At 44.5% G+C, this 21,071-nt stretch overlaps 1 protein-coding gene across 2 annotated transcripts in view; it reads right to left on the bottom strand.

The window, feature by feature from the left end:
* Positions 1-21,071, bottom strand: part of LOC110519450 (CD5 antigen-like) — a 115,582-nt gene that overhangs the window by 47,498 nt on the left and 47,013 nt on the right. The window contains exons 2-3 of one of the 2 annotated variants that reach the window (XM_036971868.1): positions 19,862-19,891; positions 19,313-19,630 (exon numbers count right to left, since the gene is read on the bottom strand). The exons of the other annotated variant lie outside the window; for it this stretch is intronic. Of the exons in view, the coding sequence (XP_036827763.1) occupies positions 19,313-19,630; positions 19,862-19,891 (348 nt within the window). The remainder of the gene's footprint in view (positions 1-19,312; positions 19,631-19,861; positions 19,892-21,071) is intronic. 2 annotated transcript variants of the gene reach the window in all.

The following is a 21,071-nucleotide window of genomic DNA, read 5'->3' as shown; positions in this document are numbered from 1 at the left end:
TGTTTCCAGGTAGTTCTGAAACATTGGAGCCACAACCCAGCTGTCTACACACTACTGCAGCTACATCCCTCTGGTCCCTGTCCTCAGCTCCCACAGTCCTCCACTCTCCCTGGTCGTACCACTCCACTCCACCAGCACAGCGACTGCCTCCTCCCACCAACCTCACATCATCAGGCTCTGAGAAAAGAAAAGAGAGAGACAGTAATCTTACTATTTTCTCACTAAAACACACCTATATTGTCTCTCATATTCTTCACTCCAGGTGAGAAACAATGTTGATTGAGTGACAAACTGTTTCTTACCTGAGCAGGTGAGTCCAACAACATTACCAGGTAGGCAGGTGTTGTTCTCTCTGTCTGAGGTGTCACAGTCCAGGAGAAGGGACTCTTTGCCTTTACACTGGAACTCTTTATCCCAGGTCTGACCCTCACCTTCTCCATAGAGCCCCCCCTGTAGAGCTGCAGGAGCCCCACAGCCAACATCCCTACAGACTACCTCTGCATCCTGTCGGTCAAAGTCAGCTTCACACACTGAGGCCCAGGACTGATTGGACTTCACCTCCACTCTCCCAGAGCAGAAACCAGCTCCATCCACAAGCCGCACAGACTCTGGAGAAAAAGAGTTGGTTGAACATTCAATCAGTTTTGTTGATGACACTGTCAAGGACTAAACACAAATATGTTGGATAAAAGATTGTAGTTTGCTATGTTTGATACTGTAAGAGGTAGAAATGGGTTCTTAGTCACTCAGGATCGGGTTGGGAATAATTCAGGCAGGAGACAGGAATAAGTTCACTTCACTTTATAGAAAATAAACAGCTGGACATCCATCAGGCAGCTTCACTTCAGTACCATCTGAACTACAATGATCTGCCCATGAACATCTCCCATAAACCAATATGACAAACACAAATATAATGTTTAATTACATCTGACATCTCTCCCTCTATTTAAATGAAATAAAAACACATAAAACATGATACATGGTAATATTGTATAATGTATAAATAAATCTCTCAATATGACCAGTCTCTTACCTGAACAGGTCACATGATGATAATATCCACCATAACAGAAACCACGTCCTCCTTCTATGATGTCACACTGTCTAATAGAAGACTCAGTTCCCCTGAAAATACTATATAGTCTGACTCCTATACTTCCATCTTCAATCAGAGGTCCTCTAGATTCAGCAACAACATTCCCACAGTTCAGCTCTCTACACACAACCTTAGCCATTATGCTCCACCAACTAATACAAAGACCTGACCACTCTCCTCTGTAGAAGACTTCCACTGTCCCAGAACAGGAAGTGGTCCCATCCACCAGTCTGACTGAGTATTCAGCTGTAAACAGCAGAGAGGAAAACACAGTGGTGAGGACAGATGATGACAGTGATTCTGTTATTCTAACAGCAGTAATGCTTTGTGGTTGACAAGTATTAGTAGTTCCATAAAACACTACTTGTTATTGGGGTTTAGAATGGTTTGTATGGACACATGAATTTCTCCATGTGGGATAATAAAGTTGACTAATATTGAACTGCTATAATCACTGTAGATTTATACTCTACCTACCTGGTGGACTGACGCTTTGAGCCTGGAGATCTGAGGAGAAAGAGAGAGACAGAGGAGAAAGAGAGAGACAGAGACAGAGAGATAGAGAGAAACAAAGGAGAAAGGGAGGAGTCAGAGAAAGAGAGAGACAGAGGTTAAATGAACATCAACATGACCTTTCATGGTGTGATGGGAAGACAGTCTTATCATGAGGTTTCACGTGTTTGTTTACATAGTGACCAATGTTCTTCTGAGTGATAAAACAGCAAACATTAAGAGTGTTTACTCATCAGACCCACATATATAATAAATATACTATAATATACTACATTCAGGTGCTTTTAGTACTCACACATGAATCATATCCTGTTTGCAGGTCATGTGTTGTTTTGAGCCAGCAGTAAAAACACACTGACAGGGCAGTTCCTCTTATGGCCACTAGGTGGAAATATGGTGTCACAGACGCAGTACTGGAGACGAGAAAGAAGCATTGTCCCAATTATCTCTCCTTTCTCCTAAAGTGTGCACTTGTTCCCTTCACTGAAATGACTGGTAAACTAAATATAGTGGAAACGCCCACTTGATAAGAGTAGAGTCCTCTGAGTGGAACGTTGGGAGACAAACAGTACCTCCTCTCTCTTCTCTGGCGTATGTCCTGACACATTGTTCTTCTGAGTGATAAAACAGCAAACATTAAGACTGTTTACTTATCAGACCCACATATATAATAAATATACTATAATATACTATATTCATATGCTTTTAGTACTCACACATGAATCATATCCTGTTTGCAGGTCATGTGTTGTTTTGAGCCAGCAGTAAAAACACACTGACAGGACAGTTCCTCTTATGGCCACTAGGTGGTAATCTCTAATTTCTTCTCCTCTTCGCCCCCTCCCCTCCTCTCCCCCTCTTTTTTCCTCTTCTGCACTCACCTCTCCTCCCCTCTCCTCTCCTCTCCTCCCCCTTTATTCCCCCTCCTCTCCTCACGCTCTCCTCTCCCCTCTCCCCTTCTCCTCTCCTCTCCCCTTCTCCTCTCCCCTCTCCCCTTCTCCTCTCCCCTCCTCTCCACTATCCTCTCCCCTTTTCCTCTCCTCTCCCCTCTCCTCTTTACCCCTCCCCTCCTCTCCGCTATCCTCTTTACCCCTCATCTCCTCTCCTCTTCTCCCTTTTCTCTCCTCTTCCCTCTCCTCTCCTCTTCTTCCCTTTTCTCCCCTCTCCTCTCCTCTACTCCCCCCTCTCCTCCCCCTCTCTTCTCCTCTTCTCACTTCTCCTCATCTCCCCCTGTCCTCTTCTCCGCCAATACTCTCCTCCCCCTTTCCTCCCCCCTCTCGCACTTCTCCAAGCCTCTCCTCTTCTCATTCCTCTCCTTTTCTCACTCCTCTCCTCTTCTCACTCCTCTCCTCTTCTCACTCCTCTCCTCTTCTCCCAGTCTCCTCTCCTCTTCTCCCCGTCACCTCTCCACTCCTTCCCTCTCCTCTTCTACCCTCACCTCTTCTCTTCTTCTCTTCTCCTATTCTGCCCCTCTCCTCTTCTCCCCCTCTCGTCTCCTCTTCTCTCCCTCTCCTCACCTCTTCTCTTCTCCCCCTCTCCTCACCTCTTCTCTTCTCCCCCTCTCCTCACCTCTTCTCCACCCCCCTCTTCTCTTCTCCCCCTCTCCTCACCTCTTCTCCACCCCCTCTTCTCTTCTCCCCCTCTCCTCACCTCTTCTCCACCCCCCTCTTCTCTTCTCCTCCTCTCCCCCTCGCCTCTTCTCCACCTCTCCTCTTCTCCACCAATCTTCTCCCCCCTCTTATTCTCTTCTCCCCCCCTTTACTCTTATTCTGTCCCACCTCATATTCTCCCCCTCTCCTCTCCTCCTCTACCACTCTCCTCTTCTCCTCCTCTCCCCCTCTCCTCTTCTCTCACTCTCTTCCCCCCATTTCTCATCTTCTACCCCCTCTCCTCTCCTCCTTTCCTCTCCCCCTCATCTCACACTACATTGACACTCTCACACTAAACCCACACACATTCATAAACTACATAGACTACACACACACACACACACACACACACACACACACACACTTCTGCATTGGTCATTTACTTCTCCTCATTTACTTCTTCTGCTCTGTTGACTCCCCCTACTTGTAGAGAAACACCAAAGCCATCCTCCTCTTTCATGTATCCTACAGGACTCCATTTTAGTTATTTTCTACTTAAGGAACCTGGCTAAAATGCTTGCTAGCTAGCATAACTTCCTGACATGCGCAACGATGCGCCAAGCCAGCTAGTTAATTAGCCTACTACATCTAGCTACAGTACATGTTGAACTTCCATCATCTCAGGCCAGCTAGTTAACATTAACCTACTACATCTAGCTGCATGTTGAACTTCCATCCTCTCAGGCCAGCTAGTTAACATTAGCCTACTACATCTAGCTACAGTACATGTTGAACTTCCATCCTCTCAGGCCAGCTAGTTAATATTAGTCTACTACATCTAGCTACATGTTGAACTTCCATCCTCTCAGGCCAGCTAGTTAATATTAGCCTACTACATCTAGCTACATGTTGAACTTCCATCCTCTCAGGCCAGCTAGTTAACATTAGCCTACTACATCTAGCTACATGTTGAACTTCCATCCTCTCAGGCCAGCTAGTTAATATTAGCCTACTACATCTAGCTACATGTTGAACTTCCATCCTCTCAGGCCAGCTAGTTAACATTAGCCTACTACATCTAGCTACATGTTGAACTTCCATCCTCTCAGGCCAGCTAGTTAACATTAGCCTACTACATCTAGCTACATGTTGAACCTCCATCCTCTCAGGTCAGCTAGTTAACATTAGCCTACTACATCTAGCTACATGTTGAACTTCCATCCTCTCAGGCCAGCTAGTTAACATTAGCCTACTACATCTAGCTACATGTTGAACTTCCATCCTCTCAGGCCAGCTAGTTAATATTAGCCTACTACATCTAGCTACATGTTGAACTTCCATCCTCTCAGGCCAGCTAGTTAACATTAGCCTACTACATCTAGCTACATGTTGAACTTCCATCCTCTCAGGCCAGCTAGTTAACATTAGCCTACTACATCTAGCTACATGTTGAACCTCCATCCTCTCAGGTCAGCTAGTTAACATTAGCCTACTACATCTAGCTACATGTTGAACTTCCATCCTCTCAGGCCAGCTAGTTAATATTAGCCTACTACATCTAGCTACATGTTGAACTTCCATCCTCTCAGGCCAGCTAGTTAACATTAACCTACTACATCTAGCTACATGTTGAACTTCCATCCTCTCAGGCCAGCTAGTTGATTAGTCTACTACATCTAGCTACATGTTGAACTTCCATCCTGTCAGGCCAGCTAGTTAACATTAACCTACTACATCTAGCTACAGTACATGTTGAACCTCCATCCTCTCAGGCCAGCTAGTTAACATTAGCCTACTACATCTAGCTACATGTTGAACTTCCATCCTCTCAGGCCAGCTAGTTAACATTAGCCTACTACATCTAGCTACATGTTGAACTTCCATCCTGTCAGGCCAGCTAGTTAACATTAACCTACTACATCTAGCTACATGTTGAACTTCCATCCTGTCAGGCCAGCTAGTTAACATTAACCTACTACATCTAGCTACATGTTGAACTTCCATCCTGTCAGGCCAGCTAGTTAACATTAACCTACTACATCTAGCTACATGTTGAACCTCCATCCTCTCAGGTCAGCTAGTTAATATTAGCCTACTACATCTAGCTACATGTTGAACTTCCATCCTGTCAGGCCAGCTAGTTAACATTAACCTACTACATCTAGCTACATGTTGAACTTCCATCCTCTCAGGCCAGCTAGTTAATATTAGCCACAATGAGATGCATTCATGTTTTTTTCTGTTAATGATGATGTTTGACTTGTGATGTGATTGGTCTGAAGCCAAATCCAAACTGGCTTCCCTTTACACTTTTATTTGGTGCACCAGGACCATTCACAGCTGAGTTCACTCAGTTTAGCTCAATGCTGATTGGCTAATAATTAATAAAACATAACCTCCTGCCAAACGTACAACGATATAGGAGACATATTCTGTCAGACTACAAGGACCCCAAAATACATTTAAAACTTTTTGTACACACAGATCACACTCTCCTAAACACCAGCTGGTTGAGAGGACCTTAGTGGAGACAGGTGGCTGAGAGGGCCCTAGTGGAGCCAGGTGGCTGAGAGGGCCCTAGTGGAGCCAGGTGGCTGAGAGGGCCCTAGTGGAGCCAGGTGGCTGAGAGGACCCTAGTGGAGCCAGGTGGCTGAGAGGACCCTAGTGGAGCTCTTCCTTTTCTATTTCTCTCCCCTCCCCCATCTCTCCCCTTCTCTCTCTTTCTCTCTCCTCCACATTTCTATCTCTCCCCTCCCCTCCCCCATCTCTCCCCTCCCCTTCTCTCTCTCTCTCCTCCACATTTCTCTCTCCCCTCCCCTTCTCTCTCTTTCTCTCTCCTCCACATTTCTCTCTCTCCCCTCCCCTCCCCCATCTCTCCCCTCCCCTTCTCTCTCTTTCTCTCTCCTCCACATTTCTCTCTCTCCCCTCCCCCATCTCTACCCTTCTCTCTTCTTCTCTTTCTGCCACAAATCTCTCTCTCCCCTCTCCCTTTCTCTCCGTTACCCCCCCCTCCTCTCTCCTCCCTCTCGCTCTGCTCATCTCTGTCTTGCGCACACGCTCTCTCTCTCTCTCTCTAATTCTCTCTCTCTTCGTGACATATAGTATTGGACCTGTTGATCTTGACTCAGCTCATAGACCTCTATCATCTACACCCCTCCCTTCTCCTACTCTAACATAACACCAATATAATATATAATACATAATATATGCTCTCATTCATTTACATAGAGACAGATACAATCAATCATTGACACACTGAATATACAACAGTCAGATGCATGACACCATCACAACTTAACTGACATTAGTGCCTGTCCCCAGATGGACAGTTAGACTACAGTAAAGTACATTTACAGGTGATCACATCATTGTCCTGCTTTGAGACACATTTTTACTGTCTGCTTCCAGTTGAATGTTATAATTATAATCAATTATAATATATCTTACAGTATCAAATCATATCTCAGTAACTGTCACAAGTGTATATCAATATAACAGCATCCTACCTGTGCTCCACAACAGGGTCATCAGTACCACTGCAGGTATCATATCTGTCTCTAACTGGGGCTCCACAGTCTGCTGTCATAAAGAGTGGACTGAAGAGTGGAAAATACTGCTAGGCTATATGACTTCTCTCTCATTACTTTCTTACTTCTATGATGTGAGATTATCTTCTTAGCAACTTATCTTGGATCAGTGGTTGAACACACGACAGCAAACTGATATGTTAAAAAAAACTCCACAGGAAACTGCTGACAGAGCAGCAACATTTCACATAGTGTCCTATAATATCACCTCTAACTTTCTAATGCTTGAGTTCACCTCTTATAGAATATTGGCTTAATGTTCCAGCACCTAAATAGAAACAGTACCAGAACCCAAAATGAGTACTGATGAAGTCTCATGTTAGAGCAGGAGAAGGGGGGATGTGGTGTAGAAGCTAGAGGTCTGTTACCCAAGTCAACTCAACAGGCCTGATGCTATATGTCAGGGTCAGGTTGGGTCAAGAGAGGAACAGGTTACTGGTTATGATGACATCACTGGTGAGAAGTCAGTGACAAAAAGATGAAGAGGAGAGGAGAGGAGAGGAGAGGGGAGAGGAGAGGAGAGGAGAGGAGAGGAGAGGAGAGGAGAGGAGAGGAGAGGAGAGGAGAGGAGAGGAGAGGGGAGGGGAGGGGAGAGGAGAGGAGAGGAGAGGAGAGGAGAGGAGAGGAGAGGAGAGGAGAGGAGAGGAGAGGAGAGGAGGGGAGGGGAGAGGAGAGGAGAGGAGAGGAGAGGAGAGGAGAGGAGAGGAGAGGAGAGGAGAGGAGAGGAGAGGAGAGGAGAGGAGAGGAGAGGAGAGGAGGTTGAAAAGTTGAAAAGAGGAGGATGGGAGAAGGGGAGAGGAGGTAATGTTTGTCTCCCACCGTTCCACTCAGAGGACTCTACTGTTATCAAGTGGGCATTTCCACTATATTTAGTTTACCAGTCATTTCAGTGAAGGGAACAAGTGTACACATTAGGAGAAAGGAGAGATAATTGGGACAATGCTTCTTTCTTGTCTACAGTCCTGCGTCTGTGACACCAGATTACCACCTAGTGGCCATAAGAGGAACTGTCCTGTCAGTGTGTTTTTACTGCTGGCTCAAAACAACACATGACCTGCAAACAGGATATGAGTCATGTGTGAGTACTAAAAGCATATGAATATAGTATATTATAGTATATTCATTATATATGTGGGTCTGATAAGTAAACACTCTTAATGTTTGTGTGTGTAATGATGGTGCAAGGACTGCATAATGCTCGGGAGCCTGGTGCCTTCGAGGGCCAGGGAGGGGGGGGGGGGAGCAGGTGTGACACATTGGGAACTATGTAACCAAACACATGTGAAAGCTCATGATATGAGTGATAAGAAGTGTTTAAAAAGGTGAGTTCTGAACCCTGTAGACTACTGCACTACTTCTGAAGAAGACCAGAGTAATTTCAGAATGAAGACTGCTATAGTTCTGACGGTGTTGCTGTTCTGTCTGTCTGGGGCCTGGACTCAGGGAGAGAGTGGAGGGGTGACTAGTAGTTCTGTCTGTCTGTCTGTCTGTCTGTCTGGGGCCTGGACTCAGGGAGAGAGTGGAGGGGTGACTAGTAGTTCTGTCTGTCTGTCTGTCTGTCTGTCTGGGGCCTGGACTCAGGGAGAGAGTGGAGGGGTGACTAGTAGTTCTGTCTGTCTGTCTGTCTGTCTGGGGCCTGGACTCAGGGAGAGAGTGGAGGGGTGACTATTAGGTCTGTCTGTCTGTCTGTCTGTCATAACATACTATGTTGTTAGAAACATATATAGAAGACATAATTTTCTCTCAGCATACAAGGACCCCAAAATCATTTGAAAAATAATATGTAATATTGACAAGCTCCTGTATCTGTTAGGTAAAATACCACAGTGTGTAATCATGTCAGCAGAAAGTGTGACCTGTTGTGATGAGAACAGGGGAACCAGTGGACTAGATGTATCACTTTAGTTAATACCCCTTGACATTTTTACTTCAACTTTTTGCACACACAACTCACACTCTCCTAAACACACCAACTGGCTGAGAGGCCCCTAGTGGAGCCAGGTGGCTGAGAGGGCCCGAGTGGAGCCAGGTGGCTGAGAGGGCCCTAGTGGAGCCAGGTGGCTGAGAGAGCCCTAATGGAGCAGGCTGGCTGAGAGTGCCCTAGTGGAGCCAGGTGGCTGAGAGGGCCCTAGTGGAGCTAGATGGCTGAGAGGGCCCTAGTTGAGCCAGCTGGCTGAGAGGGCCCTAGTGGAGCCGGCTGGCTGAGAGGGCCCTAGTGGATCCGGCTATCTGAGAGGGTCCTAGTGGTGCTGGCTATATGAGAGGGCCCTAGTGGAGCCATGTGGCTGAGAGGGCCCTAGTGGAGCCAGGTGGCTGAGAGGGCCCTAATGGAGCAAGATGGCTGAGAGGGCCCTAGTGGAGCCAGGTGGCTGAGAGGGCCCTATTGGAGCCACGTGGCTGAGAGGGCCCTAGTGGAGCCGGCTAGCTGAGAGGGTCCTAGTAGAGCCGGCTAGCTTAGAGGGCCCTAGTGGAGCCAGGTGGCTGAGAGGGCCCTAGTGGTGCCGGCTATCTGAGAGGGTTTTAGTGGAGCCGGCTATCTGAGAGGGTCCTAGTGGTGCTGGCTATATGAGAGGGCCCTAGTGGAGCTAGATGGCTGAGAGGGTCCTAGTGGAGCCCGGTGGCTGAGAGGGCCCTAGAGTAGCCAGGTGGAGCCAGTTGGAGCCAGGTGGCTGAGAGGGCCCTAGTGGAGCCTGTTGGCTGAGAGGGCCCTAGAGTAGCCAGGTGGCTGAGAGGGCCCTAGTGGAGCCAGGTGGCTGAGAGGGCCCTACTGGAGCCAGGCGGCTAAGAGGGCCCTAGTGGAGCCAGGTGGCTGAGAGGGCCATAGTGGAGCCAGGTGGCTGAGAGGGCCATAGTGGAGCCGGCTAGCTGAGAGGGCCCTAGTGGAGCCGGCTATATTATTTGTTTATGGGGCATATAGGAGTGCCAAGAAAGAAGCTCGTCAAAGGTAATGAATGTTTTATATTTTATTTCTGCGTTTTGTGTAGCGCCGGCTACGCTAAATCTTTGTTTACGTCGCATTCAGGCATTTTGGGGTGTTGCACGCTATCAGATAATAGCTTCTTCATGCTTTCGCCAAAAAGCATTTTAAAAATCTGACTTGTTGTCTAGATTCACAACGAGTGTAGCTTTAATTCAATACCCTGCATGTGTATTTTGATGAACGTTTGAGTTTTAACGAGTACATTTAGCATTTAGCGTAGCGCATTTGCATTTCCAGGTGCCTACTTGAGACATCTTGAGACATCTGCGTCAAGAAATTCTTTCGAATTTTGTGTCAATTACACACGTATAAGAACTGTATCAACATACTTTAGTCGTATTTTATTATCATAATTAATTTTATTTTTTTTACTTGTGCGTAAGGCATATGTTTTGTCCATTTGCAATATGATTTAATAGGAAGTCAAAAGTCGAAAATGTGAACTTTAAAAAAAAAACTTATCACCCTCGTAAAAAAAGTGCTTTCTGGACCGTTTTTCGAAATTGTTTAGATTTTAAGTCAATTAATCATGTGTAAGAACTGTATGAATATACTTTTGTAAAATGTTATTATCATAATTTTTTTTTTTTGGACTTGTGCATAAGGAATATGATTTGTCCATTTGCAATATGATTTCATAGGAAGTCAAAAGTCACTTTTGGGGGGGGGAAATGCCAAAATTGACTGGCCTGACGAACTCGGGATGGCCGGGCAGTGATAGTTGTTCCTTTCCATCACTCGTTGTGTTGATTTCATCATGTCCATTTGGTGATGTTTTTTTCACTATTGAATCATATTGCAAATGCACGTGCATTTGCAATATGTTTCAATGGGCATGTACCATCACGAATTTGGCATGCTCAAAATTCAAACTATACTTTGCTCAAACTATACTTTTGTCAACTTGTATTATCATAATTTTTTTTTTTTTACTTGTGCATAAGGCATATGTTTTGTCCATTTGCAATATGATATCATAGGAAGTCAAAAGTCAAAGTCAAAAGTCACTTTTTCTTTGGCCAAATGCCAAAAGAAATTTGACATGCTCAAAAATACTGCAGAATTGCAAAATTGACTGACCTGATGAACACAGGATGGCCGGGCAATGATAGCTGTTCCTTTCCATCACTCGTTGTGTTGATTTCATCATGTCCATTTGGTAATGTTTTTTCACTATAGAATCATATTGCAAGTGCACATGCATTTGCAATATGTTTCAATGGGCATGTACCATCACGAATTTGGCATGGTCAAAAATCCTGCAGAAATGCAAAATTGACTGGCCTGATGAACACAGGATGGCCGGGCAGTGATTCTGGTTCATCTCAATCGCTCGTTAGGGTTGATTTCAGAATGTCACTTTGGTGATGTTTTTTCACTATAGAATCATATTGCAAATGCACGTGCATTGTTGTGCAACAACAATTGGGTGGGTCCTTCCAAGCTGTGTGTGTGAGTGATTTAGTTTTCCTTTGAAATTTTATGGGAAAAATGACTGATTTACAGTTCATGGGGGTTGCCTAATCACACATATGAAGTTTTGGACAGACTTTTTTAACCCTTCAAAACAGCCCTTGAGACACCAATTATGGCACTTCCGGTTGGCACAGGAAGCTATAAGTCACCACATATCCTCATTGGGGTATGCTTTTACCGAATCCTGAGTTTTAAGTGTTTACGTTACGAACTGACTGATTTACACAGGGTTGAATGCACTATGTCTATCAAACTGCAGGCAGAGTATGGGTATACACTTTTAGGGTGATTTTAACCACTTCCGGTTGGTCCAGGAAGCTTAGAATCAACACAGGTAGACCTCATAGTGGCCTGATGGACTGTTACCGAAGACAGGTTAATACGGCATTCATAACCCATATAGGCTTCAGGTTGAATTTAGGAGTGCAGGCAATGTATTCCTATGGGGAGAGATGTCATTGTAATCTGTGAGATGAAAAAACCCTGTTTTACTGTTAAGGGTTAATGCCACACGGTCAAGGTTAGGCTTGCACAGATCGGGAGGACCTTAGGAACATTCCTGTGGTGGAATTTTTCTTCTCACCCTAACGGTTCTCTCACTGTCACCCAAAATCAAATGACGTTGTGGGGCAGGCTTCATTTTGGGCCTACTTTTCTAATGGTCGCTGCGCTTAGACCGAGCGAGCTATGGTCAAGCGGGATATCTCGTTGAACTCGGCACAGTCTGGAGACTATGGTGATGCCATTTTTTGTGTTGATTTCAGAATGCCATTTTGGTGATGGTCCCTCTCCGTTTAAACACATTGCAAATGTACAAAAGTCAACTAGCAAGTCAGTGTCCATCAGTCAATTAGATGTCATTATGACACCAAACTGATATCAATTGACACCAAACCCACTTTTTCCTACTCATTTAGAAGCCAACTATCACATATGTCAGAGCAGGCCCATAATTCACAGCGCCTTCAGTTTAAAACATAATAAAAACGTAAAACACATAGTTACGTTCTAGCTGCGGGTCCAGGTCGGACATTATGTGTAGGCCTATGTGAGGCGACCCCGAATCCAGAGTTTCGGCTCGATAGGTCCTTCGGTGCCCGAGCAAAACCCTAATTGGTGCTGAAATTCCACATTTTTCCACGCCTTGCTACGGGGTCCTTGAATGAGCTAGCGGACAGAAACGTTGGGGTCCGTCTCTATGGGCCGAGCCGGTTTCAATGCACCTAGCCTTGCGTCTCTGAGACTTTTCTAAACGTCGTCATTTTTGTAATGGTCAAAATGAATTGAAGTCATTGCAAATGTACGAGGCTGTTTCTCGGTCCGAGAACCTTCTAGAGCCACGTAACTCACCACGCACTATCGACCGGAGGTCTAGAACAGGTTTCTAAAGTTTCGGAACTCTAGGTCTGACGGTTCTTTTTTAGCTCGAACTAAGCTAACTATTGCAGCCACTGTCTGTCTCTACGCATCCCAATACGTCCCTCCTTCCAAGTTGTGTGTTAGTGTGATTTAGTTTTCCTTTGAAATTTTATGGGAAAAATGACTGATTTACAGTTCATGGGGGTTGCCTAATCACACATATGAAGTTTAGGACATATCTGACTTTTTTAACCCTTCGAAACAGCCCCTGAGACACCAATTATGGCACTTCCAGTTGGCACAGGAAGCTATAAGTCAAGTGGGTTGGGTTGTTATGTTGCTGTTGTCTAGTGGGTTGGGTTGTTATGTTGCTGTTGTCTAGTGGGTTGGGTTGTTATGTGGCTGTTGTCTAGTGGGTTGGGTTGTTATGTTGCTGTCGTCTAGTGGGTTGGGTTGTTATGTTGCTGTCGTCTAGTGGGTTGGGTTGTTATGTTGCTGTCGTCTAGTGGGTTGGGTTGTTATGTTGCTGTTGTCTAGTGGGTTGGGTTGTTATGTTGCTGTTGTCTAGTGGGTTGGGTTGTTAATTCACGTTGCTGGCCAACAACCAGACGTTTTCATATCCTATTTAACAAGGCAGAGTTTTTCTGTCGTTAATCCTTGTTTTGATGACATCATTTGTTATTCCGTTTTCTGACTTTTTCAATGTTAAAACAGCAGAACAGAAATGCAGAAACGATAACTAAAACATTGATTACATAATTTACATATAATGCCTTTCTCGCTCCCCGTCCTCCAATCAGATCTGCACAGAGGTACTAGAGGCGCTCCGGAATGGAGGATTGGGCGAGTCAAAGGAGCAACAGACAGATGAGACTATTTATGTAATACACTTGGTATTTTTTTACAGGGGAGACTTTTTGCCACTCTAAATACAATATTTATTTACTTAACTTATTGAGTGATTGGTTGGTTGTATGATTTGATTATTTCATATGCACACAGCATACACACAATCTATTGTATATCAGACCTGTACGATGTACTTCCTCTGTAACCCACAGATCATAAGAGAATAACATTATCTATATACTACTAACATCATAATCAATAACATCATTATCTATATACTACTAACAACATCCTAACAATCTACATCATAATGAATGTAACATTTATGATCTATGACATCATGAGAGAAACTAAACTAGAAAATAAACCAAACCAACTATAATGAATTGGGAAAAATACACTGTAGGGAACATTCAGTACACCTTCCTGAATATGAGGTGCACTCTCTCCCCCCTGGTGGTGGTGGCTGCATCATGTTATGGGTATGCTTGTAATCGTTAAGGACTGGGGAGTTTTTCAGGATAAAAATATTCACGGAATGGAGCAAAGCACAGGCAAAATCCTAGAGGGAAACATGGTTCAGTCTGCTTTCCACCAACACTGGGTTACGAATTCATCTTTCAGCAGGACAATAACCTACAACACAAGGACAAATCTACACAAGGTGCTGACCAAGAAAACAGGGAATGTTCCTGAGTGGCCGAGTTACAGTTTTGACTTAAATCTGCTCGAAAATCTATGGCAACACCTGAAAACGGTTGTCTATTAATGATCAATAACTAATTAGACAGTTTGAAGAATTTTGGTTAAATTTTGTTAATAATGGGCAAATGTTGCACAATCCAGGTGTGGAAAGCTCTTCTAGATTTACCCAGAAGGCCTCACAGCTGTAATCACTGACAAATGTGATCCAAACACGTATTGACTCAGGGGGTTGAGTATTTTGTGTAGATCATTGACAAAAAAAAGTATATTTTTTTGTTATCCCATTTTGTAAGTAAAGGAGTGTGAATATTTTCTGAAGGCACAACATCATAACAATAATCTGCATCGTAAATCAATATCAACATCAGGAGAGATTTATACATCTAAAAGTAAACAAACTACAACAATAAACCACATTGACTTGTGAAAAATATGTCCCCTTTTATTAAAGTGTTTCAAACTACAAAGAATGAACAGATGATTATAATACATGGACTAATAATGGAGACACTTCAACATAAAGAATCTAACAGTAGGCTATACTAAATAATATAATAATACATGGACTAATAATGGAGACACTTCAACATAAAGAATCTAACAGTAGGCTATACTAAATAATACATGGACTAATAATGGAGACTCTTCAGCATAAATAATCTAACAGTAGGCTATACTAAATAATATAATAATACATGGACTAATAATGGAGACTCTTCAACATAAAGAATCTAACAGTAGGCTATACTAAATAATATAATAATACATGGACTAATAATGGAGACTCTTCAACATAAAGAATCTAACAGTAGGCTATACTAAATAATATAATAATACATGGACTAATAATGGAGACACTTCAACATAAAGAATCTAACAGTAGGCTATACTAAATAATATAATAATACATGGACTAATAATGGAGACTCTTCAGCATAAAGAATCTAACAGTAGGCTATACTAAATAATATAATAATACATGGACTAATAATGGAGACTCTTCAACATAAAGAATCTAACATTAGGCTATACTAAATAATATATATATATAATGTATAGAATGCAGTGGAGGCTGGTGGGAGGAGCTATAGGAGGACTGGCTCATTGTATTGGCTGGAAGGGAATGAATGTATAGAATGCGGTGGAGGCTGGTGGGAGGAGCTATAGGAGGACTGGCTCATTGTATTGGCTGGAAGGGAATGAATGTATAGAATGCGGTGGAGGCTGGTGGGAGGAGCTATAGGAGGACTGGCTCATTGTATTGGCTGGAAGGGAATGAATGTATAGAATGCGGTGGAGGCTGGTGGGAGGAGCTATAGGAGGACTGGCTCATTGTATTGGCTGGAAGGGAATGAATGTATAGAATGCGGTGGAGGCTGGTGGGAGGAGCTATAGGAGGACTGGCTCATTGTATTGGCTGGAAGGGAATGAATGTATAGAATGCGGTGGAGGCTGGTGGGAGGAGCTATAGGAGGACTGGCTCATTGTATTGGCTGGAAGGGAATGAATGTATAGAATGCGGTGGAGGCTGGTGGGAGGAGCTATAGGAGGACTGGCTCATTGTATTGGTTGGAAGGGAATGAATGTATAGAATGCGGTGGAGGCTGGTGGGAGGAGCTATAGGAGGACTGGCTCATTGTATTGGCTGGAAGGGAATGAATGTATAGAATGCGGTGGAGGCTGGTGGGAGGAGCTATAGGAGGACTGGCTCATTGTATTGGCTGGAAGGGAATGAATGTATAGAATGCGGTGGAGGCTGGTGGGAGGAGCTATAGGAGGACTGGCTCATTGTATTGGCTGGAAGGGAATGAATGGAACAGTATCAAACAGATCAAGTGTTTGACTCCGTTCCACCTACTCCGTTTCAGCCATTACAATGATCCAGGTTTCTGAGGCTCCTCCCACCTTCCTCCACGGGTGGAATGCAAAACAGACCTAATTGAGCTAGTTTCTGAAATGAACCGAAACCCCATGTTACCCAGAACCCCATGTTACCCAGAACCCCATGTTACCCAGAACCCCATGTTACCCAGAACCCCATGTTACCCAAAACCCCATGTTACCCAAACCCCATGTTACCCAAACCCCATGTTACCCAGAACCCCATGTTACCCAAACCCCATGTTACCCAAAACCCCATGTTACCCAAACCCCATGTTACCCCAAACCCCATGTTACCCAGAACCCCATGTTACCCCAAACCCCATGTTTCTCTGGTGGTAAAAACCAAACTAAATGAATAATGGTGGTTGCAGTCACTCCTTTTAGATTTCTTCCAAGGTTCTAGAAAGAGAAACTAATTCTGAACTTGTTATTAAAATTAGAACCACTTCAGGTTTGTCACCACATTTTAAACATCAGTCCACTGTTGACCATCGATTTAAAACACAAAACTGACCTAAGATCAGCATGTATGGTCAGATTAATTCTACTCCTACTCCGTCCCCTGGGCTGCTCTCTCCTCTCCCGGTCCAGCTTCAGCTCTGGAGCTCAGAGAGACCATCTCCATGGCATTGACATAAAGATCCATGTTGCTCACCCTGTTCACTCTCTTCTGCCTCCTGGTAGGCTAGGGAGACACAGCACCAACAGTCAGACATTTACTCTCTAGTATCTCCATTCTCTCCTTCCCTCTCCCCCTCACCCTCTAGTTTAAATGACTTGTAACGTCTGAGTAAAGGTCTTTACCTTGTAGTACAGGTAGGAGGTGGTGATGGCTGTCAGTAGGATCAGCAGCACTACAACGTGTCTGATGATGAAGGCTGGCAGAGGAGAGGCTGCAAACAGAAACACCTTTGATGAGGGGACTGATCATCATCACATAGATCTGTGGGAAATCTGTCATTGACAAAGTTATAAGTCTGGTTCATGTTCAGTTACCTGTGATGGTGAGGGAGAGGAGCTCACTCTCAGAGGAGAAGTTATGAGAGAAAACATAATTGTCATAAACACAGCTGTAGTTCCCTCGGTGGGAGTCATCTGCAGCAGGGAAGAGGAAGGCAGCAGAGTGATTGACAGCTGGCTGGATCTGGGTTCTGTTGGAGCTGGTGAACGTGAGGAGGAAGGAGCCTCCTGGGTACTGTGGCTGAGTGGAGCAGGTGATGGTGAAGCTGTAGCCCCTGAACATCTCGGGCCCCTGGTGGCCCCTGAAGACCCCTCCCATTGGGTCAGTCAGGAAGATATCAGGCTGGACCAGGAGATCTGTAACAATAAAAGAGAACAAGAAAAACCTCTTCAACTAGTTTCCTATAGATATGACAATAACATCAGCATGTAACACTGCTAGCCACCCTCCCTCACAGGGCAACATGAGTAGTGGGCCTACAGTCACTGAGACAACATATGTTGATATCAGGCTGAAGCAGGACATCTGGAACTAGAGGAGAGAAAAATAAAACGTAGCTCCTCAACTACTTTCCTCATTTAGATATGACAATAACATGACAAATGACAGTGGTAGTGAGTAGAGACGTTCACTGAGATAACACTCACATACAAAAGCATTCTGGGATATTTAAGTTGTATTTGATTCCTACTTGACAGAGTGATCTATTTAGTAAAGCAGACTGACAAGTTAAACAGTCATCATGAGAGGTGCAGAGGAAATTGTATGAATGAAGGAAATCAGTTGAATATAATTATAATATGTTGATATTTCCTGAGCAGATCACTGTGAGTCCAGGAAGGAGATATAATACATGGACTAAAGTATGTGGAACTCAGCAGTGAGTTTTACAACAGAGGATTATTTGTAGGCTCTACGTGGTTCAACACCCGGCGGTCCGTTCTGTGAGCTTGTGTTGTCTACCACTTCACGGCTGAGCCGTTGTTGCTCCTAGACTTGCCACGTTAAGTCACTGAGATCTTCAGTAAGTCCAATCTACTGGCAATGTTTGTCTATGGAGATTTCATGGCTGTGTGCTTAATTTTATACACCTGTCAGCAAAAGGTGTGGCTGAAATAGCCAAATCCACTAAAGTCCACATACTTTTGGCCATATAGTGTATCTTGTTATTACCTGAGCAGATCACTGTGAGTCCAGGACAGAGATAATCCATTCTCCAACAATCCCTCAGTGAAGACTCAGACCCAGGACAGTAAACTCTAATCCCTCTAGTGGTGTTTCCAGGTAGTTCTGAAACATTGGAGCCACAACCCAGCTGTCTACACACTACTGCAGCTACATGCTTCTGGTCCCTGTCCTCAGCTCCCACAGTCCTCCACTCTCCCTGGTCGTACCACTCCACTCCACCAGCACAGCGACTGCCTCCTCCCACCAGCCTCACATCATCAGGCTCTGAGAAAATAAAAGAGAGAGACAGTAATCTTACTATTTCTCACTAAAACACACCTATATTTTCTCTCATATTCTTCACTCCAGATGAGAAACAATGTTGACTGAGTGACAAACTGTTTCTTACCTGAGCAGGTGAGTCCAACAGCATTACCAGGTAGGCAGGTGTTGTTCTCTCTGTCTGAGGTGTCACAGTCCAGGAGAAGGGACTCATTGCCTTTACACTGGAACTCTTTATCCCAGGTCTGACCCTCACCTTCTCCATAGAGCCCCCCCTGTAGAGCTGCAGGAGCCCCACAGCCAAACTCGCTACAGACTACCTCTGCATCCTGCCGGTCAAAGTCAGCTTCACACACTGAGGCCCAGGACTGATTGGACTTCACCTCCACTCTCCCAGAGCAGAGACCAGCTCCATCCACAAGCCGCACAGACTCTGGAGAAAAAGAGTTGGTTGAACATTCAATCAGTTTTGTTGATGACACTGTCAAGGACTAAACACAAATATGTTGGATAAAAGATTGTAGTTTGCTATGTTTGATACTGTAAGAGGTAGAAATGGGTTCTTAGTCACTCAGGATCGGGTTGGGAATAATGCAGGCAGGAGACAGGAATAAGTTCACTTCACTTTATAGAAAATAAACAGCTGGACATCCATCAGGCAGCTTCACTTCAGTACCATCTGAACTACAATGATCTGCCCATGAACATCTCCCATAAACCAATATGACAAACACAAATATAATGTTTAAATACATCTGACATCTCTCCCTCTATTTAAATGAAATAAAAACACATAAAACATGATACATGGTAATATTGTATAATGTATAAATAAATCTCTCAATATGACCAGTCTCTTACCTGAACAGGTCACATGATGATAATATCCACCATCACAGACACCAGGTTCTCCTCTACTTTTGTCACACTGTTTAATAGAAGACTCATTTCCCCTGCAAATACTATATAGTCTGACTCCTATTCTTCCATCTTCAATCAGAGGTCCTCTAGATGCAGCTACAGGATTCCCACAGCCCTGCTGTCTACACACAACCGTAGCCTGTCTCATCATGCTCCAAAACCACCTAAAACATAGACCTGACCACTCTCCTTCATGGAAGGCTTCCACTGTCCCAGAACAGGAAGTGGTCCCATTCACCAGTCTGACTGAGAGTTCAGCTGTAAACAGCAGAGAGGAAAACACAGTGGTGAGGACAGATGATGACAGTGATTGTGTTATTCTAACAGCAGTAATGCTTTGTGGTTGACAAGTATTAGTAGTTCCATAAAACACTACTTGTTATTGGGTTTTAGAATGGTTTGTATGGACACATGAATTTCTCCATGTGGGATAATAAAGTTGACTAATATTGAACTGCTATAATCACTGTAGATTTATACTCTACCTACCTGGTGGACTGACACTTTGAGCCTGGAGATCTGAGGAGAAAGAGAGACAGAGGAGAAAGAGAGAGACAGAGGAGAAAGAGAGAGAAAGAGACAGAGAGATAGAGAAAAACAAAGGAGAAAGAGAAAGAAAGAGACAGAGAGAGAAAGGGAGGAGTCAGAGGAAGAGAGAGACAGAGGTTAAATGAACATCAACATGACCTTTCATGATGTGATGGGAAGACAGTCTTATCATGATGTTTCACATGTGTTTGGTTACATAGTGACCAATGTTCTTCTGAGTGATAAAACAGCAAACATTAAGAGTGTTTACTTATCAGACCCACATATATAATAAATATACTATAATATACTACATTCAGGTGCTTTTAGTACTCACACATGAATTATATCCTGTTTGCAGGTCATGTGTTGTTTTGAGCCAGCAGTAAAAACACACTGACAGGACAGCTCCTCTTATGGCCACTAGGTGGAAATATGGTGTTACAGACGCAGGACTGGAGACGAGAAAGAAGCATTGTCCCAATTATCTCTCCTTTCTCCTAAAGTGTGCACTTGTTCCCTTCACTGAAATGACTGGTAAACTAAATATAGTGGAAACGCCCACTTGATAACAGTAGAGTCCTCTGAGTGGAGCGGTGGGAGACAAACAGTACCTCCTCTCTTCTCTTCCTCTCCCCTTCTCTCATCCTCCTCTCCTCCCCCTCTCCTTTCCCAGCTACTCCCCTCTCTCTCTCCTCTCCACTCCTCTCCCCTCTCCTATCCTCCCCTCCTCCTCTCCTCTCCTCTTCTCCCCCTTTCTTCTCCCATTCTCATCTCCTCTTCCCCCCACTCCCCTTCTCCGCTTCTCCTCTGCTCTTCCCTCCCACTCCCCTTCTCCCATTCTCCTCTCCTCTTCCATCTTCTCCCCAATTATACTCGTCTCTTAATATCCACTCTACTCTTCTCCACTGTCTCATCTTCTCCCCCTCTCTTCTCTCCCCCCTCTCTCATCCTCTTCTCCTCTTCTCGTCTCCCCCTCTTTTTCCCTTTCTGACCCTCCCCTCTCCTCTCCTCCCCTCTCCTCTTCCCTCTCCTCTCCTCCCCTCTCCTCTCCTCCCCCTTTATTCCCCCTCTTCTCCCCCTCTTCCCTTCTCCTCTCCTCCCTACTCTTATCCCTCTTTCTTCTCCTCTTCTCGTCTCCCCCTCTTTTTCCCTTTCTGACCCTCCCCTC

This window comes from Oncorhynchus mykiss, unplaced genomic scaffold (genome assembly GCF_013265735.2).
Source record: "Oncorhynchus mykiss isolate Arlee unplaced genomic scaffold, USDA_OmykA_1.1 un_scaffold_85, whole genome shotgun sequence".
Lineage (NCBI taxonomy): Eukaryota > Metazoa > Chordata > Actinopteri > Salmoniformes > Salmonidae > Oncorhynchus > Oncorhynchus mykiss.
The sequence above is the reverse complement of the archived record's forward strand: the minus strand, read 5'-3'. Positions and strand labels throughout refer to the sequence as shown.